Genomic DNA, 17,224 nt, shown 5'->3' with positions numbered 1-17,224 from the left:
CTGCTAGTGTATGCTGGACGAGTCATGCAAGCGTGTTAGAACGTCATCGCTTCCCTCGCCTTCGAACAGAGGTTCATTCCACTAGCATCTATAGCCCAGTATGCGATGTATCCTGATACTTTGGTCGTTTCTTTACCAAGCAGCAGTTACCACACTCATGGACCTGGCCGAACCACAATGTCTAATTCGTCACCCTTTTCACCAGCGCTGCTCCATCGAATACTGTTACTGGATGGATGAGACTACTTAGCCTACGTGCTTTCTACTCTATTGAGATTTATGAAGGCTTTAGTAGACATCCTATGCAGAGACTTCAGGCCTGGTCGACTGCTCGAAAGTAGACTTTACTTTATATTCACAGTGAGTAATAGAGCGGCAGAAAAATATTGGGGATCTTCTTCCCTCTCTCAGTTCTTTTAGTAGTTTATGGGTAGAATTTCGAGGTGATCCAAAGTCACCAAGGTGGAGTCGCCCCGAGGCGGGCAACTATAGGACGAGAAAGACTTGTAGTAACGAAACTAGGTGCATCCCATCATAGAATCCGAGCATCGCGGTCCATATTGATTTTTGTCCAAGATGACCGGCAATATCCATCGTAAGCAACGTTCTGGAAGGACTCGCAACGTTCTGGAAGGACTCGTAATGATAGAAGATGAAGCGCCTTCAGTTGATAGGATGTATAGGTATAATGAAGGCGGCTGACTGCGTTTAAGTGCGAGGAGTGACCGCTATGGAGGATACCTGAGTTCCAAGCGCAGCACCTTCGTCTGCCTTTTTGGGCAACCTCACGAAATAAACCCGGAAACAAAACCGCCCTGTAGTGCTACTTTTTGGCCAACCTTGTTACTTGCCGGTGAAGCTAGCTACTCAGAGTACACCTCAACCCACAAACGGAACGAAGTTATCTTGGTCGGTCTAGCCCCCCAAATTCTTTGAAACTCTAGGCCAAGCCATAACGCGCGTCTTCAACAGTACTCTTGCAGTCGCCCGTGCACCATGCTATACCGATTCCCCGTTATTTCCTCGACGCTCTCACGCGCTAACGCTGATCTCCACGCCCTCCAACTTTCCGTCACTTCGCCATGCTTCGATCATGCGGCTGAAATCCACCAATCCTTTATACCAGATTGCACTCTTTGCTTTCTTCATCATTGCCGCATAGTCATCAGGCGGCGGCATCTGCAAAGCTTCACCTTCAAGATTGAGATAGCTCGGTGTGCATACAACCATTGCACTGAAGAAGGCTGCGCCTTGCGCAATCTGCATACCCCATGCATCCTCTGCAGCAGCAGTGGGCTCCATAACAACCTTTGCTTTGTTATCAGATGCGCGCTGAAGCCCTATGGCAATGATGGAGGCAATGTGTTCGCTCAGTACATCGATGACATGGGAGTAATTGGCAGTCGCTGCGGCTTGAGCCGGGCTCTGGAAAAACAGGTTGGGAAAACCGTTCGAACAAACTCCGTGGAGCGTGCTCAAGCCTTGTTCTTCCCATTTGTCGGCCATACGACGTGCATTACGCCCGAGGATATTGATACCCATACGCGAGCCCGGATCTCCTCCAGTAGTCGGGGAGCGATATCCAGTACTCAAAATGAGAATGTCGATGGGATAGTCCTGACCATTGGCAACGATACTCTTCGATGTTACACTATCGATACCCTTGCCGTCTGTATCGACTAGGTGTACGTTGCTACTGTTGAAAGTCTCCAGATACAAGTCGCTAAATGTGGGTCGCTTGCACCAGGTCGGATACCAAGGCGTCAGTTTCTTGGCTGTCTCATTGTCCTGAACTATCCGATGTATTCGCTCGCGAGCCTTCGCGTTGTGCTCGGAATCAAGTGCCACGAGTGTACCAATGTGCTCCTGAGCTTTATCAGGCGTAATCAAGCCAAAACTATTGCTGCCGATGAGAGCACCATAAGCTTTCAACTGCGTCCATCCATCGTCAACGAGATCATCAATACCAGGCTGCAGATGACCTGCGAGGTGGTCCGCAAAGTTCTCCCTACGATCTTTCTGCCAACCAGTCTTTGCTGCAATCTTCTCACGCCATTCTGTAGCGTCTGTATCGCACTGTCCGCGAGTGTTCACCTGGGACGGTGTGCGTTGGAAGATGTACAACTCTTTCGCATATTTTGCTAGTTGTGGGACGACCTGAATTGCTGTCGCACCGGTGCCAACGATGGCAACGCGTTTCCCCTTCAGCTTTTCGAGCTCTGGGAATGCAGTGTCGCTAGAACCGCCAGTGATGTCATAATTCCAGCGCGCCGTGTGAAGCATTGGGCCCTCGAAGTCTGCAAGGCCGGGTACTTTCGGTACTTGTGGGTACGGGAATAGTCCAGTGGCGATCGTGACAAAGTCGGCGTGTACCGATACTACCTTTTCCTCCTTTCCCTGTGGGCCGCGATGAGTCCTCAATTCAGCTTTCCATGCCGTGAGACCCTCATCCCACTCGAGACCAGTGGCCTGGCTGCGAAATAGAATGCGGCTGTCCAAACCAAACTTCTTGACAACATCCTCAAGATAGTCCCGAATCTCGACACTTGAAACGTACTTTTGCTTGGGCATATAGCCAGTTTCCTCAAGGAACGGTAAGTAGCAGTATGCTTCCACATCGCAATGCAGTCCAGGATAACGATTCCAGTACCACGTTCCGCCAACTCCACCAGCCGTCTCGATCAATAAGATCTGGTCTGCAGTGATGCCCTGCTTGAGGAGCTTGACAGCCATGACGATACCACCCATCCCTGCACCCAAGATGAGGAATTTGACGTTGTCGCCCGAGCTGACTGGACTTGCAAGTTTGTCGAGCGTTGCATGATCAGCGAAGACATCGTCAGCAAGACTGCGAAGCTTCTCGTTTTCGCTAAAATGAATTTGCTCAAACTGTTTCGTTCCTTCCGTTCTCTTCCGCTTTGCTGCTTCTATAAAGTACTTCTGCTCCGGCGGAATGGCGGACTCATTGGATTCGATCACGGTTGACATCTTGATCGTATTTGCTACAGGTTAGGTTTTAAACGGATCCGTTGATGAGATGAGCGCGCCTTGAGGTGATAGCTCAAAAAATAGTCCTGGGGTGTAGGCGCTTTTTAAATCTCGTTCCCATTTGCTTTTATCAACGTCGTTCGTCGTAATCAAAGTCGAGCTTGGTTGGCATTGCCCCGCTCCCAGCACCCCTGTCTTACCGGTACAAGGTTCCACAGTGGAACTTCGTTTCAATCCTTTGGAGGGACACCACCATATCCACCGTTCGTTGCGATTGGCGTGTCAAATACCAAGAGCTCATCCCCGTGAGATTTATGCGGGGCGTTTCTGAGCACTGCATACGCGCCAAAGATGATTATTCGCGCATATCAGTATGTAATCTGTCAGGTGCATGCCCACTAGTTCTTACAGGCTGAAAGCGGCCCATAAAAAGCCAGTGAGCTGCTTATACCAATTGACTGCACTATCAATTCAGCTCTCACACCAGCAAATATGGCACCAACGATACCCGACTTCGATGACCTACCCTCGGTAGAAGGCATGCCGCAAGGCTGTGCGTGGGGCATATTTGACAAGAATGGGAAAAAAGATATGATAGGCACGCTAAATTTGCTCACACCTGAGGTGGTAGCTGCGGCATGTAAAGAAGCGAGAGATGGTGTTTCGATATCGCTCGAGTAAGCTGCATGTGCACCCCGAATCCAGCGATAAGCTAAGGTTGTGTAGCTGGCCTCTTAACGCCATCAAATTCCCCATGCCTGGCCGCATCAACCCTGTCCACAAAATCATGACGCTCAGCGAAGCTGGTCTTGGCAGCGGTGAAGGATGGGATGACGAAATCACATTCAATACTCAGGTACATCCAGCTACCTCATCACCTCATCTCCAATAGTATTAATCAAGTTCAGAAAACTAGTCAATGGGACAGTCTCGTGCACTGGCAAGACCCGAAGACTAAGCTCGCATACAATGGCATCCAGGTCACCAAAGAAGCACTATCCGTATCTAGTACGGAGAAGAATTTGATGCCTACTTTGGACCACTGGCATAGTGTAGGAGGTCTTGTAGCTCGTGGTGTTTTGATTGACTACAAAGCCTGGTACGAATCGAGAGCCACCACTGAAGGAAAGTCCGGCGACGACGCCATGTGCCAGCCATTCGATGGCTATCGCATCACTGTTGGAGACATTGAAGCTATTGCGAAGCACCAAAATGTCGAGTTCAAGCCCGGTGATGTGCTCATAATTCGCACCGGAACGACGGAAACCCTGGAAGCACCAACGCCAGCTGATTTTGCCAAGATGGCACAAGTGCAGATCATAGGTGTGGACGGTACAAAAGAAACTGCGAGATGGCTCTGGGATCGACATTTTGCAGCGGTAGCTGGTGATTCGTGGGCTTTCGAGGCATTGCCCCCATTGAATGACAAGCGAGAGGCGGTGGCGTTGGAGGATCTCGGTGAGTGGTGCTCATCTGGTATTACACGAAGAAGCGTATTGACAGACAAATAGTTCTACATCCTTGGCTCCTCTCCATGTTTGGCATGTCCATCGGCGAACTCTGGGATCTGAAGGCCCTTTCTGCACATTGTGAGAAGACGGGTCGATACTCGTTTATGCTTACTTCTACGCCGCTTAACATTCCTGGGTTGGTGGGCTCACCCCCGAATGCTCTCGCGATTTTCTAAGCGCACATTCTCGGAACACCCATCCGGCATGTACATCGGCCGTGTTACGCTGCAAGTGAGGTGGAGATACGGGGCAACAAAGGCTATTTAACACGCCCCAGCAAGTGCTGACGTTGGTTGGTGGTTTTAAATTGGAGTAAGACCTAATGTTCAGTAGCTTAAAGCTCGTCCCCCAGATCGTGACGTCTATCCTAATTGAACAAAACAAACTACAGAATTTATAGTTCTACATTTTTTGTGCTGTCTTGCTCCGCGAAAAAAATCTGCAAAGTCATCGCTCAGCTGGATCTATAGGATTATGCAAACAAAAGATCCTGTGCTTACGCGCCCAACTAGCCTTTGAGCTATCACCCCTCGGTGAAGGTACGTTGAGTAAGATTATAAGAACTACGAATCAAATCGTGAAGGGCGATTATGAATCGGTTCTTGCCATTCCATAAACAAATCTGATCAAAGAGAAGAAGGAAAGGACATGAGCAACGCCTCGATGTTCATCAAGAGCGGGGATCAAGGTTGAACCTCGGAAGATCGTCGACGCTAACGAGGAACCGGTAAGTTTTGCGGAGTTCTCCTAATGAAGTCCTGTTCTGTTCGACACCCAACATTAGCGAGCAGGCGAGAGCAAGGCAGAATTTCTCAATCTCGGTTTAAATGTGAAAGCTTCGAGCGCACTCCTTGACAAGAATAACCGTTCATCATCATAGGTGATCATGGTATATGCACAGCTCGGTATTACCTCCCGAGTAATAAATACTATTTATATTATCAGATTTTATGTTTTACAACATGTGGTACATGGCAAGATGAGACTGCACAATTATAAGGCATCCAGCTATCTGTTCGACAGTTTGAGACCCGAGACCATGTCATGGGCCACTCGTCCAATCATCGAAGTCTCTAGCTTTTCTTTCCTATTCCATCACTACCCACTTATCCATTTTGGAGTCATGTTGCGCTTACCTATCGGGTGATCAGCACTGACGTGGCATCCTTCACTTTTCTTCTAGTCCGTCACAGAGCTCCATCCTATTCATTTCGAGTCGCTTGAGCAAATCTCGTTATCAGCCGACGCTTTACGTTTCTTCTTAAGCGTCTTTTAGACTCTCACTACACTATTGATACCTCGCGTTACTTTCAGCTTGGCTTAGACCTCCTCTGCTCTTGCCTGGTTACTCCTGCCTGATTACTCCAGCTTTCCAATGTCTCGCGCTGCTAGTATTTGCTATATTTGGTAAGAAGCGTGCGCTGAGCTCGAAGAGGCATCGATCACAGGTTCATAAAACAGCGTCTCAATAAGTACGAACATGAGTAAGAGGCACTCAGGAAACAAAGGATGCAGGTCTGAAAGGTGTTGCTTTTCATTCCATGAAATAGCTACTATTCATTACCATTAGACGCGTCGTACGCGCTAGGTCATTATTTTCGTATCATGAGGTTTCTAGTTCTTTCCGAAGTACTTGCCCTTGCCCTTTCCGCCCTTCTGCTTGACAACAAATGGACCGCGGTCGATGGTGTTGACAACAACATATCCAGAGGGGAAAGTGTATGCCGACCAGGTACCACCACCCCAAAGCGCATCACCGCCACCAGGCTTAGCATCATCCAGAGGGTAGACATCAAAGTACGCAATCTCTTCGACCTTGGAGCCGTCAGGGAAGTGGGGGATGGAGCTGACGTCGAGGATGCGGAGACCGGCCTGGTAGTTGGACTGGTACGAGAGGCCGTCGTAGACGTATTGATTGTGGTCGACGGAACGGACACTAGACTTGTAGAGGCCACTGACTTTGGGTGCCTCGAGGTTCTGGATGTCCCAAATATAAGTCACGGCAAATCCGTCCTTTGCCGGCGAGTCTACAGCAGTACGGTTAGGGTCAATTTGGCCCTCATCGAGCTCGTCGTCCATGACAAGGTGAGTCTGCCAATAGGGGTCGAGAACCCACCCTTGGTGGGTGTATGTAGCACCGACATAAGGAGTGCGCGAGATGATGGATGCAGCACCGACGCCCTCCTTGTTGGTAACGTCGTAGATGGTCAGGGTGTCCTCGTTGTAGCCGTAGCAGATGTCGCGACCATAGTACTTCTTGTGGGGACCACGGTAGACGATGCACTGAGCATCGTGGGTGTAGCCGTCCTGGGGCGCGCAGCCGGTGACATAGGGCTTAGACGGGTTGTCGAGGTTGATGAAAATGGGACCACCGGCGCAGGTATCATTACGACCTGGACGTCCACCAGAGCCGCAGGCAACGGCGTAGTTCAACTCCTCATTGGCAACGACAGTGTGTGTACGTCCGGCAATACCCTGGGTGATGTTGAGCCATGCGACATCCTTTTTGATGTCGAAGATCTTGGGCTTCTTTGGGGAGAGCTTGAGAAGCTTCTTCAGGTCGAAGAACTGCACACCGTGACCGATGCCCTCAGACCCGACAACAAGGGTGTCGCCGACTGTCTTGATCTCGCGCCAGACAACAGAATCATTGTGCGCTGGCAGACGACCAAGGTACTCGAGCTGACCCTTGTCCGTGACCTCAGCGAAAGCAGTGCCTTCGGTCTGGCCAATAGCAATGAACTCACGGCCTTTGTGGGTCCAACCCCACGATCCTGAACCTCGACCAACGGGTTGGCCAAGCTCCTGATGCGTCTTGAAGTCATACAAGTCCTACATGGCGTGAGTATGGAACTAGGCACGGCATGACTGGTACACTAACGATGTTCTTGCACTTGTATGTCTGGTTGGCATCGCCCTTGACAGCCTCAACACGACCGTGCTTGCACTCGATCTTGTTCTTGCTGCTACGCTTCTTTTGAAAGTCGTTCCACTGCTTGTTGTCGTAGTCGCCAGCTGCCTCGCGCTCGGCCCATGTTGCCTGTGGTTGTCAGCGCCTGGATAGAGGTAGACAGAATTGACTAGTACGCACCTCTTTCCCAGACATCATCAAGTCCATGACTTCTCCAGAGGCATATTGCTCGTGTGTGAAGCCATGGGCCGAAACCAATGGCAACAGAGCAGTTGCAACAGTAGCCCACTTCATCTTTGCGAACAAGACTGCGAATTGACGGGTGGCAGTTGATGATCCAGTAACCTGGGTGCCGCACCGTGGCTCTTATATCTCTTGTCCTCTCTGCGCTTGTCGCACGTAAACGGTCGCGTGCGATAGGCACAAATGGCCGTCATCGAGATACCTTCCTATCGCAGGTACTCCGAACCCTAGTGTTGGCTTCCAAGACTCGTATTGAAGCATCGGTGAACTTTAATATCGTGCTCGGCATATCTTGGTAAGATCTTGGGAGGGGGCCGAAGACAGCGTTCATTTGTTCCGGGGCTGGGTTATAGGCTTGGCAGGCATTCCGTCTACGACTGGAGAACAGACTGCAGCATGCTGCGGCTCGAAGCCACGCATTCTGCCGGTCAAGAATAAAGCGGGTGCACAGCAGATGTAGTTCGAGCTTGGCTCTGGGCATCCTTCAGCAACCGTGTTGATAGGTCTGCCGAAAATGGAAGGTGCCAAGAGTTGTTTGGCAAAGAACTGGGGTGCCTTGGACCGATGCCATTGAATATGAAGAAGGTTGAAATGTTCTGGGGACTTTAAGCCGGGAAAGTGTCAGCCAACGTGATCCGATGCATGCCGTGTCGAGCTGGAATCAACTGCATGCACTATGGCGTCCAGACTTGTTGCATGACGTGCTTAGGAGCAAACCAGAGCTTCAACACCTGTCCAAGTGAAGATGGAGTAATTGACTTCTGAACCATGACGGAGGTGGCAGTGGATGGAGCCCTGATTCTGGAGCTTTGGGGTGGCTTATCACGGCGGCCTTATAGCTTGGGAAAGCGGGGAGTAGATCGTCATGGTATATCTTGGCGTAGGAGTCGTCGAAGACCTCGGGGCATGTTGCCCAAAATGTGAATAATAAATGATGTTGAGGGAGAAGAGTAGCTCCAAGATGAGAACGGGGCGCCATACGATTTTAAACTGTTACCTGCTCGAGGCACTTGGTGCTGGCGTCAGACTAACTCGCCGCATCAAGCAGATTGAGCAGAATTGAGGCCAATTCAAACTCCCAAGACCATGACTAAGGTGATTGGGCACGTATCTGTGGGGATACCTTGTTTGCATACACCGTGGAAGTAGTTGTAGTAAACATGGGTAGCGGTGCTGCTGGTACCACAGCCGGGATTGATGGAAGCTTAAGACGGTCCATGAGATTGGATACAGGATATCATGGAAAGCACCGAGTAAAGCCGGAGATGTACGGTGAATTAAAGCACCAAGCTAGTAGTCCACCGCAACGTCGAAGAAAGCATGTGAAGAAAGGGCACCTCGAACAGACTCCCGCTCGGCTAAACCTGCCCTTCCAACCCACCTTCCATTTGCACTACAAGCTCCACACCAGCACATGCAACTCGCATGCAGCTATCAAATTGCAAATCGCACCAAAGCAGCCATGAAGCTCACGGAAGATGACCTCTACCGCAATTCAACCCAATTCAGAAACTGGTCCTTTACCTCGCAGCAGCTCGCAGCGCAACGCCTGACGACCAACATACAAGCCACCGAGCGCGTCAAAGCAAACGTCGCGCGCCAACGCGCCCACCGCGCCCAACACGTCGAAAGCGATAGTATAAGTTCGGGAGTCGAAAATGGCAGCGGCGCGAACACACCAAATGCTGTGGCCTCGGACAGAGAGGTGGACTGCTTGACTGTGGACGAGGAGTTGAAGATCGTGGACGACTTCTGTGAGCGCGCCATCAAGTTGGGTGAACATTGCAGGTTCCCTTTTGAGGTCACTGTACGTCTATCCCACCTTTGCAATTACAGCGCAGCATCGCATTCTAATCTTACCCTGCAGGCAACATGTATACAATACCTCCGCCGCTTCTACCTCTACAACTCGCCCATGACCTACCACGTACACAACATATCCCGCACCGTCATGTTCCTCGCCACAAAGGTCGAAGTACACAACCTAAAAGTCGACGAATTCGCCGCATTCTTCACCTCTGCGAGTGTCACTACCGAGAGCATCCTCGCGCCCGAGTACATGGTCATGCAGGGTTTGAGATACAACTTGGATGTTCGACACCCGTTTCGCGGGCTCGCGGGAGGTCGTATGGAGATGTTGGAATGCGCCGGGGGAAGATATGAGGGTCCTGGAAGCGGGGACGACATACAAGCACAGATGCTGCAATTACCAAAGAAGAAGAACGGCCCTGCGGCGAACTGGACTGTGGAAAACATGGAGAACCGCATCAATAATGCCTCTTTCTTCGCCTCCAAGACGCTCAAGGAAGCTGCGCTCCTCACAGACGCCTACTTTCTCTACACACCCTCGCACATCTGGCTCGCCGCACACCTCCTGGCCGACGAACCCCTCACGCTCTTCTATATTGGTCTCAAAATTCCCACCTCCTCGCCTATATACGACAAGCTGCTATCCACCATCCACTCTTGCGCAAAACTAATATCCTCCCATCGCCTGTATATCAACGCCACCTTACCAAAAGAAGAAAAGACCGCGCGAGAAGCCAACCATCAAGCAGAAATCAAGAGGCTAATAGGAAAACTAAAAATGTGCCGGGATCCCGATAAAATCGACCTGGTAAAACTCAACCAAGCGCAGAAAAGGGACGCGATGCAGGGAGACGGAGGTCTGGAGCAGGGCAAAGCGAAGCGGAGAAAGCTGGAACGCGAGAGCTATGAGAAGGAAGCAGATGCGTTTTGGGGGCCTGAGCTGCCTAAGAACGGGTAGAATGGGGCCCAGAGGGAGGTATTCTGACAGGTCGGAGTGTAGTTTTTGCATAGCGAAGGCGTTTACGGCGTTTCACTGGGGTATATGGGACATTAGGCGGCATCTTTTATCTGCTGTGTCTTTAGCTGTGTCTATCCGCACTGGTAGCGCATTTGACCTTTCATAAGGGCTCTATATCAAATACCACATGAACAATAAGCTACGATCAGCCATCGTATGTCGGACATCCACCAATCACGAATGCACGCCATCAAAGAAAAAGAAACTGCAAAAGTCTTTTGCGACAAGCACAAAGCTTATGGTCTGTATCTTGAAATTATATTTCGCGCTAGATGGACTTATACAGACAGAAAGCTATGCTTTCCAGTCGTCGAATCCCGTTCTCTCATTAAAGAAAGAATCTAAATACTTCTCCGCGAAGTCAAAAAGACATAGTCAAAGCCGCGTCCCGAGGTCAGCAAAAGTTACTCCAGCCATTACGCGCCAAAAAGGCAAGTTCACGCCCTCTCCTCCTTTCTCTCCCTCTTTCTGAACCTCAATAACCCCTCCGACCCGAATTACCACTACCAGGGCTATTCGTACCACCCCCTTCCTTCCGATTATGCAGCATAGGAGCCACAGGCGCCATCATGCCCGTAGGTTTCTTCGCACCCAGCACTGAATTCCCTAGATGCGCACCCGCCATCGAACTTCCCGGTGATGCTGGCAGGGGCACCCTCCGCTCTGTTCTACCCTCTTCCTTATCAGCGCGGTCGCGCGCCCTGAGTGCAGTTTCGAGTTGCTGCAGCTGCGTGAGGTTTTGCTGCGGAATGTTGTTTAGACTGCCGTATGTGCGTATTAGCGTCGCTTTGCGGTCGTGGAACTTTTGGCGGAGCTGTGTTGTGGTCGTATAGTCGGCCATGGTAGTGGTAGCGGTGGGTGTGTTCTTCCTCTTGGGAGTAGTGACTTGTTGGTCTGCGTTTGGGACTTGGAGTTGGCCTTGTTCAGACTGCGATTCGGTGGAGGCGGCGCGCAAGGCTTTTTCTGTGCCGCTGCTGTGCAGATCCGTTTTGCCTATCGATGAGGCGTACTGCTCCCGTCTACGTGCTAGTTCTACGCTGGTGGTATTTCGCTCGGCAGCTTTATCGCGCTCGTCTGTACTGGCTTCTCGGCTCTGATCGCGTGCTTTCTTGACGCGCTCGTGAGAGGGTTGAGCAAGCTGCTGGGCTGGTGAGGAGTTCCTTGAGCTTGTAATGTCGCTGGTCTCCTTCTCTGACGTGTGTCGTGGACTTGGCTGTGGACTGTCCCTATGGTGTTCGTCTCCAGCTGGTGAGAGAGCGTCAAGTGGGTGTTCGTCCTGTTCATCATCTTCAGGGTGGGGGGTCAACTGTAGGTTACGCGGTGGTGGCATGCTGTCCTGCTCTTCAGTGCCTTGATCCTCCATACTATCGACTAATGCGACGCTATTGTCCATATGCTGACCCTTTCCGCTGCCGGTTCTACCACTGGCGTCGGGTAGAACAGCGTCAGGCCCAGACAGTAGTAAACGATGTCCACTCGTACCCTTTCGCGAAGCAGGGTGAAAGTCATGGCGATACCTAGGCTCTGTCCGATCTCCACGCATTGCAAAAGCTTCATCGAAATCTACAAGCACGTGTTTCAAATCGACGATAGAGCTATGGAGATCAGGGAAGTCTGTTCCGAAGTTCGAGTAAACAGACACCACGTTCCAGGCTGCAACCATTAAGTTGTCGAAGTTGGGAAATGCAGTCATCACTATGTTGTTGAATAGATCCACTTTGATATGTTGTGGGATAGTGTTGAAGGTCGCGCTCTTCATATCGTTGGGAATGGTGTCGAGGCCTGTGCGCTTCCGCTTGTTCGCGACATGTTTGACCACAGGGTCGCCCAATTTGCGCTTTCTAGCCTTTTGAACTAACATTTCGTTAGTCTCCTATTGCATTGAAAAAGGCGTGGCATACTCGCCTTGAGAGGCCTCTCCATTCTGCTCAGCCTTTGCAGGGTCAAGCCTAGCAAGTGTCTGCAGCAAGTCAGTCACCTGTTTCACTCATAAGGTCGGCAGGGCAATAGAGTCAACATACCTCCCCTTCGTGGAATTTCACGGGCGGCTGCTGCGGCTTATTGTAAGCGGCCCGTCTGGCATCGTTGATCTTATCCTTCCTAGCGAAGATTGCCTGGAACTTCTCCTTGAACATCTGCACCATGCCGCCAGCGATAAATCCATGGATGGGAACTGACTCGAGGTTTGCGTCATTTTTGGGCAAAGGCACTTCTGTGCGCATCTCGAACTGGCCATCCTCTACCGTCAAGTATACTCGATGCACAGCATTATCTTCCTCTGGGAAGAACACATTTCCAAGGTCGAATCGAGTTGCTGTGTCCTTGATGGTAACGAGGGTGAGAGTAGGCACGACCTTGCCGTTGATCTTCCTATAAGTCGGCGGCTCGTCGTCAGTGATACCTTCAATAAAGGTGTCTAGGTGACGTGGCTCTGTGTAGCGAAGCTGATCTCGTAGAATCAGAGCTCGCTTCTGCGGCTTGTTCAATGAGTTGAAGGTAGGGGCTTCGATTTCCATCTTGGCCGGTCAGCTAGAGGAGGCCGGCTCTCTGATATGGTCGAAGGCAGCAGAGCCGCTGTTGAGGGAGGAGTCGCTATTAGAGTGGGCACGTCGGTAGAGGAAAGAACAAAATATATGGGGAAGGGAAACGCGGATGTATGACTCTGAACAGCACGAGCCTTAGTGGTGCGCGGTGCGCTCTCACCCATTCGTAACAGAGAGCGGGCTCCAATATTGGGGTGAAGGTGGCAAGATAGCGGGTCTTTCACAGCATCCCCGTCTCTCACTCTGGAGTATGGACGCTTGCAATGTTTCTCTAACGATGGTGGGACTGCCATATGATGAGTGAAACGGAAGAGTCGGAAAGCTCAGCCAGAGCTCGTGTCAAATCCTAGAAGAAGTTTGTCCAATAAGGAATGGCAACGTCTAGAACTACGAACGACTAGCGTTTGCGTCAATATTGAAAAGAAAAGTGAAGATGAAAAATTGTGAAAAATAAGTTTGTGTTAATAGAGACGTGTTATGAGCGGGGCACAGCGTAGGGTAGGGCAACGAGGAAGGCCGCGATGCACCCTATTTGAGAATGAGCGCATCGCCCATGTTAGGCGACGAGCGAAGAATGAGAATCAAAATATAATCTCAATTGGGATGAAGATTAGGAGCCTACCATGGCAAGAAGCTGTTCGTTTCTACTGATACACTCATCGAATACTTGAGTCTTGAATATGCTGCCAGAAGCTAGATGTACCTCTCTTTGCGCTTACAAGTACAGGCCCTCAGGCTCACCCTCGGTCTTGGTCTTCAGCACTCGCTCTCTTGCGGTGCGGAAGTCTTCCATATTGACCCGCATTCGGCGCTCGCGGAGCGCCATGAGACCGGCTTCGGAGCAAATTGCCTTGATATCAGCACCGGAGAGGTCGTCCTTTTGGTTGATGAACTCGTCGAGATCGACATCCTCGTTAAGGGACATCTTGGAGGTGTGGAGGGTGAAGATCTTCTTCTTTGTCGTTTCTGTAAATTGGTTAGTCATTACAGTGTGATGCGAATATTATTATCATCGCAGCTTACGGTCAGGGTTCTCAAAGAGAATCTTTCGGTCAATACGACCAGGTCGAATCAACGCAGGGTCAAGAGTCTCAATCTTGTTCGTAGCCATAATGACCTTGACATCTCCGCGATCATCGAAACCGTCGAGTTGATTGAGGAGTTCCAACATGGTTCGCTGGATTTCACGTTCACCACCGGATGTCGACTCGTATCGCTTCGTACCAATTGCGTCGATCTCGTCGATGAACACGATCGAAGGCGCATTCTCAGCCGCAGTTTGGAAGAGCTGTCGCACTAGCCTAGGCCCGTCTCCAAGGTACTTCTGGATCAGCTCACTTCCCACAATGCGCAAGAAGGTGGCGCTGGTCTGGTTGGCCACAGCCTTGGCCAACAGCGTTTTTCCGGTACCTGGAGCACCGTAGAGAATGACACCTTTCGGCGGCTTGATACCCATCTCCTCGTATAATTCCGGGTGCAACAGAGGAAGCTCAACAGCCTCGCGTACTTCTTGTATCTGCTGTTCCAAACCACCAATATCCGCGTACGACTCCGTAGGTGCTTTGTCTAGTTTCATGACGGACACCAGCGGATCCGCGTCGTCTGTGAGTACGCCAACTACCGACACCGACTTATGGTGCAGGAGAATGCTTGCCCCCGGCTCTAAGAGATCCTTGTCGACGAAAGACATGATGGAAACGTAGTATTCGGGACCCGTAGCGCTGGAAACGATGGCGTGGTCGTCGTCGATGAGCTCCTCTAAATTGCCGACTCCCATGGGACTGCCTCGCATGTCATCGACCCGCGACCTCTCGTCCGCATTGCGGTCAAGGGCATCCTCTCCGCCAGAGGGGGCTGGTGCGTTGCCTTCTTTCACAGCCCTTGCCTTCCGTAACCGCTCCTGGTTCTCAACGTACTCTTCTTCGAGCAGCAGATGGTCGTGAATGCGCTGCATGCGCAGGTATCGTAGCTTGCATCGTGCGGTCGGGTAGACGATTGGAAGCTTTGCGGCGGCGCTCGGTCCTGCAGCCCTCTTCTTCTTCCTGCCGATGCGCGTGGTGGGCTGTGGTGGAGGCTCGTACTTTGGCTTATCCTTCTGTACACAGACAAACATTAGTACCAACCAGATTGAGGCGGCAAGGCCATGCAACGCCTAGGTGTGACTAGCACGTCAAATGCACAGGTTCGTGACAACATACCTTTTCCTTTTTGCTCTTGTCGTCGCCCGGAGGTCCGCCGCCTCCAGCGCTGGATTGCTGGTTACCCTGTATGTCTTTAGTATGCGGCGAAAGTGAGTTCCGAAAGGAGGTAAGCTCACCATGGCACGCGATCACGCTGGCAGGCCTGCACTCCAGATGCTGTGCTATTGAGCGAGTGATTCGAGAAGAGAGTACCACAGGGATGCGAGTGGTGAGGGCGATGGCGGAGGTGCAGCGGGCGTCGTGTTGGTAATGTTGATGGTGGCCGCAACGAGCTGATGCCGCGAAGCTTCGCGGGCTTGGCGGCCTGTGGCGTCACTGCAGCTGCCTCGAGCGCTTCCGCCTCACCAGTCCCCATACAAGGACGGACACGTCAGGCGTGCTTTGCTAGCGATAAACCATTCACCCTCAATCTGAGTTCAGATCGATTTCCTCTTGCTCTCTCTATCTTCCAGCATCCGTGAAAACCTTCTGATAGTGCTGTTGCTACGACCCCGCTGGTCTACCCAAGAGCTCCCCACGCGGGTTACCAGATACTGTACATACAACACTGTACTGCTATACTCCACCACAACCACTCGATATCCGCGTAGGTGCCGCTTTATACTCTACCCTCCCAAGCAACTGGTGGTTCAACGTGCCCCGCCTAAATACAACCCACTTGCTTGACCATTCCCCGCATCAGTCGGCGTTTCCCTAGCCTCAGGCTGACACTCCCACGTAGCGTCAGTGCCGACTTGTTGCCTACCTTTCGCCAGCCTCCGCCCTCTTTCCCCCTCCCTCAACTTCCTTGTATTCCGACTTCCACTTACTCCCACAATGGCATCCAACCGAGCTCGCCGCATTCACAAGGAGCTGGCCGACATCCAAAATGACCACCTCTCCAAGATCTTTGTTGAGCCGACAGGAAACGGCGACGACCTCACACACCTTCGGGGCCAGTTTTATGGGCCGCCAGACACACCGTACGAGGGCGCTACCTTCTTCGTGGACATCAACATACCGGGCGACTACCCGTTTCGCCCCCCGGTTATGAAGTTCGAGACCAAGATCTGGCACCCCAACGTCAGCTCTCAGACTGCAAGTAAACCAAATATAGTAGACGTGTGCAAGCTACTAACTACATCAGGGTGCCATTTGCTTAGACACGCTATCATCACAATGGTCGCCAGTTCTGACCATCAAGTCCGCCCTCATCTCCCTCCAGTCCCTCCTGAGCACGCCTGAACCAAAAGATCCACAAGATGCGGAGGTCGCCAGCATGCTGATCCGAAACCCCGCTGAGTTCGAGCACAAGGCGCGTGACTGGGCTGTGAAATATGCGGGAGCACCAAAGAAGGAAATCGCCGAGGGTAGCGGAGGTGCTACAGCCGAGTCGATCAAGAAGAAGGCCCAGCAGGCTAGGCAAAATGAGGAGAAGGTCAAGCTTGCAGCGTATGTATTCACACCACCCCCAAAGTCATTTGCTAACACTGTCACAGGTACCATGGATACAACAAGGACCTTGTGGATCGCTTTGTGGCAATGGGCTTCGATGTCGAGGCCGTTGTGGGCTCGTTCGAGTATGTCGGCATTGACAGGATGGGCGGCGAAGACTACGAGCTAGAAGAGGCCTACATGGGCGATATCACAGCTCGGCTGTTTGGCGAAGCGTAAACACTTTTAACGGCTTCACAGTTATCTAAGCGATTTCTAGAATGACCGATATTTCACTTCATCGAGGAATCGACGATTCGCATGAGACACGGGAGGTATGAAGAAGACAATATAGGCAAGGGTTCACGGGCGTTCGTCATTCGATTACTCATTTTATCATTGGCGACGGCGTCAGGCGATGTTGGGATTTGACGTCTATCGAACGTCTCTAGCGTGTGGGTTTACGGCAGAATAACTAAATACAATACTCAAGAATTACTCACTTATCTGAAACAATACGACCCTAAAATCCCTTTTAAATACAACAACTTCATTTGTTGCGTCAGCTTACCTTTGTATCTTTCTAC

The 17,224-nt window shown here is 51.3% G+C and overlaps 7 protein-coding genes across 7 annotated transcripts; 3 read left to right on the top strand and 4 right to left on the bottom strand.

Moving 5' to 3' along the window:
* Nucleotides 1-656: 656 nt before the first annotated feature.
* K460DRAFT_361617 (FAD/NAD(P)-binding domain-containing protein) lies at nucleotides 657-3,114 on the bottom strand. Its single transcript, XM_040932493.1, has one exon. It carries the CDS (start codon nucleotides 2,986-2,988, stop codon nucleotides 1,033-1,035), a length of 1,956 nt encoding a protein of 651 aa, XP_040793418.1. The 5' UTR covers nucleotides 2,989-3,114; the 3' UTR covers nucleotides 657-1,032.
* Nucleotides 3,115-3,462: 348 nt separating this feature from the next.
* Nucleotides 3,463-4,886, top strand: K460DRAFT_412493 (uncharacterized protein). The gene is made up of 4 exons (XM_040937544.1): nucleotides 3,463-3,665; nucleotides 3,715-3,844; nucleotides 3,897-4,446; nucleotides 4,500-4,886. The coding sequence occupies exons 1-4, from the start codon at nucleotides 3,481-3,483 to the stop codon at nucleotides 4,673-4,675; spliced, it is 1,041 nt and encodes a 346-aa protein (XP_040793417.1). The 5' UTR covers nucleotides 3,463-3,480; the 3' UTR covers nucleotides 4,676-4,886.
* A 1,124-nt stretch (nucleotides 4,887-6,010) lies between these two features.
* Nucleotides 6,011-8,097, bottom strand: K460DRAFT_328149 (uncharacterized protein). The gene is made up of 3 exons (XM_040930693.1): nucleotides 7,591-8,097; nucleotides 7,381-7,539; nucleotides 6,011-7,331 (listed from the first exon to the last, which is right to left on the bottom strand). The coding sequence occupies exons 1-3, from the start codon at nucleotides 7,702-7,704 to the stop codon at nucleotides 6,114-6,116; spliced, it is 1,491 nt and encodes a 496-aa protein (XP_040793416.1). The 5' UTR covers nucleotides 7,705-8,097; the 3' UTR covers nucleotides 6,011-6,113.
* A 978-nt stretch (nucleotides 8,098-9,075) lies between these two features.
* On the top strand, nucleotides 9,076-10,652 carry K460DRAFT_302327 (cyclin-like protein). Its single transcript, XM_040929902.1, has 2 exons — nucleotides 9,076-9,460; nucleotides 9,521-10,652. The coding sequence occupies exons 1-2, from the start codon at nucleotides 9,116-9,118 to the stop codon at nucleotides 10,418-10,420; spliced, it is 1,245 nt and encodes a 414-aa protein (XP_040793415.1). The 5' UTR covers nucleotides 9,076-9,115; the 3' UTR covers nucleotides 10,421-10,652.
* Nucleotides 10,653-11,966: 1,314 nt separating this feature from the next.
* On the bottom strand, nucleotides 11,967-12,996 carry K460DRAFT_240045 (uncharacterized protein; the record flags this gene model as incomplete). Its single annotated transcript, XM_040927312.1, has 3 exons — nucleotides 11,967-12,321; nucleotides 12,382-12,440; nucleotides 12,502-12,996. Coding segments are annotated over 3 exons (909 nt in total), but the record flags the coding sequence as incomplete, so codon positions are not given.
* Nucleotides 12,997-13,435: 439 nt separating this feature from the next.
* On the bottom strand, nucleotides 13,436-15,454 carry K460DRAFT_328145 (26S protease regulatory subunit 6B). The gene is made up of 4 exons (XM_040930692.1): nucleotides 15,341-15,454; nucleotides 15,222-15,287; nucleotides 14,047-15,118; nucleotides 13,436-13,989 (listed from the first exon to the last, which is right to left on the bottom strand). The coding sequence occupies exons 1-4, from the start codon at nucleotides 15,341-15,343 to the stop codon at nucleotides 13,739-13,741; spliced, it is 1,392 nt and encodes a 463-aa protein (XP_040793413.1). The 5' UTR covers nucleotides 15,344-15,454; the 3' UTR covers nucleotides 13,436-13,738.
* A 252-nt stretch (nucleotides 15,455-15,706) lies between these two features.
* Nucleotides 15,707-16,995, top strand: K460DRAFT_361610 (uncharacterized protein). The gene is made up of 3 exons (XM_040932492.1): nucleotides 15,707-16,301; nucleotides 16,351-16,655; nucleotides 16,703-16,995. The coding sequence occupies exons 1-3, from the start codon at nucleotides 16,041-16,043 to the stop codon at nucleotides 16,875-16,877; spliced, it is 741 nt and encodes a 246-aa protein (XP_040793412.1). The 5' UTR covers nucleotides 15,707-16,040; the 3' UTR covers nucleotides 16,878-16,995.
* Nucleotides 16,996-17,224: the final 229 nt, after the last annotated feature.

Source organism: Cucurbitaria berberidis (genome assembly GCF_010015615.1).
Source record: "Cucurbitaria berberidis CBS 394.84 unplaced genomic scaffold K460scaffold_1, whole genome shotgun sequence".
NCBI classification, from domain to species: domain Eukaryota; kingdom Fungi; phylum Ascomycota; class Dothideomycetes; order Pleosporales; family Cucurbitariaceae; genus Cucurbitaria; species Cucurbitaria berberidis.
This window is presented reverse-complemented; position numbering and strand designations above follow the sequence as displayed.